The sequence below is a fragment of the Nannobrachium achirus genome, assembly GCF_963921795.1.
Source record: "Nannobrachium achirus genome assembly, chromosome: 4".
Classification (NCBI taxonomy): domain Eukaryota; kingdom Metazoa; phylum Chordata; class Actinopteri; order Myctophiformes; family Myctophidae; genus Nannobrachium; species Nannobrachium achirus.
Window position 1 is genome coordinate 54,700,957 of NC_137813.1, and position 4,493 is coordinate 54,705,449.

General features: G+C 44.6%; 1 protein-coding gene across 1 annotated transcript in view; it reads left to right on the forward strand.

Moving 5' to 3' along the window:
* Window positions 1-1,012: 1,012 nt before the first annotated feature.
* Window positions 1,013-4,493, forward strand: part of LOC308283210 (2-Hydroxyacid oxidase 1-like) — a 7,543-nt gene continuing 4,062 nt past the window's right edge. The window contains exons 1-4 of the mRNA XM_080723592.1: window positions 1,013-1,156; window positions 1,283-1,459; window positions 2,509-2,660; window positions 3,868-4,138. Coding sequence (XP_080579718.1) covers window positions 1,323-1,459; window positions 2,509-2,660; window positions 3,868-4,138 — 560 coding nt within the window. The 5' untranslated portion in view covers window positions 1,013-1,156; window positions 1,283-1,322. The remainder of the gene's footprint in view (window positions 1,157-1,282; window positions 1,460-2,508; window positions 2,661-3,867; window positions 4,139-4,493) is intronic.

The following is a 4,493-nucleotide window of genomic DNA, read 5'->3' on the forward strand; positions in this document are numbered from 1 at the left end:
GTTGTTCATTAGATACTTTTCAGTTTGCTTATAGGAGTAACAGGGGTATAGAGGATGCAGTTTTGGCCTTGGAGTATCTTCTTTTGGAACACTTGGATAATAACAAAAAGAACAAAGCTTATGCACACCTTCTTCTCGTAGATTTCTGCTCAGCATTTAATACAATACAGCCACATCTCTTAATTAAGAGGTTGAGGGACCTTAATGTTCATCCCCTTATTATCAGGTGGTATTATTCCTTTTTAACTGGACTTACAAAAAAAGGTCAGCGTAACTATGTCGGAGCCCAGAACCTTGGGTACTGGAGCACCTCAGGGCTGTGTTAGCTCACCTGTCCTTTTTACTTTGTACACAAATGAGTGTAGAAGTGGTAACCCCAATAATTATATTATTACATTATCGGATGATACTGCAATATTAGCCCTACTAGATAAGGATAGGGATTTAGCAGACTATTTCTTTTAGAGATACAGTTTGTAAAATGGTGTGATGACAACCACATGGTTCTCAAAGTTAAGAAGACACAGGAGATGATGTTGGATCCTATGAGCATTGGTGACCACAGGCCTGTGGTCATTCATGACTCCACCATCTCACAAGTCTCCTCGTATAAATACTTGGATATTTGTATTGACAACTCACTAACTTGGAATACACACCCTTTTTGCAAGGGACATGCAAAATAACAAGTTTTGTTTTTTACAAAAACAATGTTTTTATGCAGATTGCTGGCTCTTCAAAGGACAGGGTTACTTGAGGTCAGGATGAGATCAGGTTTTTTTGGTTGTCAAATGTCAAGGCGATCAGGTTGATACAAATGTAACAATGGACACAAGACACTTAAGCTATACTTGATCTGTTAGACGTAGTTATTAGACCTTAATCATGACATGTTAAATGCTGCTCACGAGTCACGACACGGAATGCCAATGGAACCTTATACTTAACATGCTATAGTTATGAAGTAACTATCTAAACAGTAAACACACACACACGCTATCGACAGCAGTTGGGCTGCCGTGATGTGAACACTGTGTATTAACAACAGTACTACAAGTGTCTGTGGTGTTCAGCTGGTCCGGGGGCCATGAGGATCTAGAAGCAGAGTCACCAGAGGAACAGCAAGAGGAGGGAGACCAGAGACAAAGGGGAGGAGGTGTGTATGTGGGGAGGGGGAAGGGGGGGGGGTAAGGGTCACATCAACAGTTTAATGATTAAAGCTGTTCTCTCTGTCGGTCTCTCTCTCATTCTTACTCTGTATTTGTTTGTGTCGCTTTCTCAGAGTTCCTCATAGCTACTAGCTGTGCGTATATGTGTGGGTGATGTCTGGGCAGCGTGTGTGCATCAGTGACTTTGAGGACGAGGCCAGGAGGGTCCTTCCTAAGGCTATTTATGACTACTACCGCTCTGGAGCCGACCAGCAGCAGACCCTGGCTGACAACAACGCCGCCTTCAACAGGTAACACACTCACACACACACAAACACACCATACCTGACAACATTAGACTATGAGAAATGAGGCCTGACTTAGTATTCACTTTGTGAGTGTAATGTCACTTAGTGCAGTGGTTCTCAACCTGACCCAGGGGGGGTCCCCAAATTATTTTGTCGGATCCCCAGATGTTTAGCTAAATGTTAACATTGTTTTCTCACTCAACAGTAAACAGACCAACATACAGTATAAGTGTATACATGGTATCTGCAAGTGACAATTTAAGGACTTTAAAGACTTTTCAGTTTTAGTACCTCTGGTCCAACATATTGGTCAAATTGCCAAATATTAGAGTCAGAAATTGTGAAAATAGCAGATCTACATGCTCACAACGCCTCGCGGAACAGATCAAGTCAAACTAAATGTAATGCCAACTCCTACAATTCCAAGTTTTTGTGAAGGGTGGGGGTCCCCAGTTCAAATTATGATTATTTTGGGGGTCGTGGCCTGAAAAGGTTGAGAACCACTGACTTAGTGAATACTAAGTTAATGAATACTAAGGGAATACCAAGTGAGTGCATACTCAATAATTATTGACTTAACATTATGGTCCGGGCTGCATGTCTGTAGGTGTACTGACACTGTAACACCTATGGGCATGCATGCACACTTTTACAATAAAGTCAGGGTTGAGTTGTCCAAAATGAAGGATATTTTCAGGAGGAACTACAATGCAGAAGCACAACCTAACCCTCACTATTATCATTAACCAGTTAAAGGGATAGTTCACCCCCCCCCCCCCCCCCCAGACTGTCCCCTCTTTGGCAGATGTTCCTTCATGTTAAACACTAGCCTGGCATAGACAGACTATATATAATAACTAACTATACTAACTGCAGTATATATATCCACACAGAGTGTTAACATGGGTGGATTGTTTAGCTGTGCAAGGCTAGTTAAACACTGTGTGTGCTTTACATGCATGCATGCAAGCATGTGTGCATGCACAAGGTACTGTACGCGTGTGCTTTGCATGTGTGCTAACATTCGTGCGTGTGCATGTACTGTGCTGTAGATGGCGTTTCTTCCCTCGGGTGCTGAGAGATGTGTCCACCATTGACCTGTCTTGCTCCGTGCTGGGACAGCCAATCAGCATGCCTGTGGGCGTGGCGGCCACAGCCATGCAGAGGATGGCCCACCCTGACGGAGAGACGGCCACCGCCAGAGGTGGGTCAGAGAGACCGTGTGTTCATGTGTGTGTAGATTAGTGGTTCCCAAAGCGTTTAATTTAAGGACCCCATAACCCATATTACTCTGAGAGTTAGAAACCTGTAAGGGTCCATTTGGAACCCCATCAAGGTACCTTAGATACAGTATAGCACAGGAGTTTTCAAAGTGAGTGACGGGGCACCCTGGGGTAATATTTGGAATTTATTTGGACAAATATTTTGTATCATTTTACACTTGAAGTACAAAGTTATTTTCAGTTCTAACCAAAAAGGCGATTATCTTCAATGTTTTTCTCGCAACATAATCTCAGGGAGAATAATGGCAAACATGCCCTTATGTTTCCCCTTATATGGAGGTGAATTCATTTGAATGTACAACGCAATTCGGATGTGGTAAAGGTAATTTTAAAATATGGCATAAATATAAGGTGCTGGGTGTCTGCAGGTTAGTATTCGCCAGGTTGGCATTTGCCAGGTTAGCATTCACCAGCGTCAGCAGGTTAGCATTCACCAGCGTCGGCAGGTTAGCATTCACCAGTGTCGGCAGGTTAGCATTCACCAGTTTAGTGTTGGCAGGTTATCATTGACCAGTTAGCATTCACCAGTGTCGGCAGGTTAGCATTCACCAGCGTCGGCAGGTTAGCATTCACCAGTTTAGCGTTGGCAGGTTACCATTCACCAGTTAGCATTCACCAGTGTCGGCAGGTTAGCTTTCACCAGCGTCGGCAGGTTAGCATTCACCAGTTTAGCGTTGGCAGGTTATCATTCACCAGTTAGCATTCACCAGTGTCGGCAGGTTAGCATTCACCAGCGTCGGACTAATGGGATGTCGGAACAATGAGACGCCGGACCAACGCCATGGCACCGGCTCCTTCCGGGGACTGCCTATAAGGTGATCTATGCCATGGTACCTCAAAAATACCTGCATGTACAGTCAATTCAGAAGCATAAACAGGTTGAATCAAGATGTGAATATAGGGATGTCCTGAAGCGACAGAAGGAGGAAATGGATCTAAGAGATAGAGGAAGGTCATTCCAATTAGATGGAGCCTCGTCCTTTGATCTCTTTAACGATTTGTGGTACATCAAAGTAAGGATATTGCAGATGTCTAAGTGGATATGATGAAGTAGATGGAACCAAATTGAGATTCTCAGGAGGGCTCTAATCCAGAAAGGGAACCACTGAGCTAAATACTTCTACCCAGCATGCCGAGCGGCGGGCACGGGGATGATGCTGAGCTCTTGGGCCACCTCCACCATAGAGGAAGTGATGTCAGCAATGACGACATCGCCGGGCGACACAGGCCTCATGTGGCTGCAGCTTTACATCTACAAAGACCGGGATCTCACGCTCTCATTGGTCCGCCGGGCGGAGGAGGCGGGCTACAAGGGCATCTTTGTCACCGTGGATACGCCGTATCTTGGCAGGAGGTGGGACGACATGCGCAACCGATTTAAACTTCCCTCACACCTCAGGTAGGAACCATGTTTTCGAAAGCCTTTATTTAATCAGAGAAGAAACGTTTCGACGTCAAGAGTACATCTTCCATCTTGACATCGAAACGTCATCGCTTTCACTTGTTGCTCCGTAAATAATAAAAGAGATCACACCGGCGTGAAGTGAGCAGTGCCTTTTATGAGTTCATTTCATTAAGCGCCCCGCGGAGCTTGGCCAATGCCAAGCTCTGCGAGACAGACATACGGACGGACGGACATACACACAAAGACAGATGTAGGAGCGGTTAGCACCCCTCAAAAAGGCTTAAAGTTGCTCCAGTGCCTTTGTTTTCTTTTTTTATACTGATGTTCCATTTATGCCATTTTTAACTTG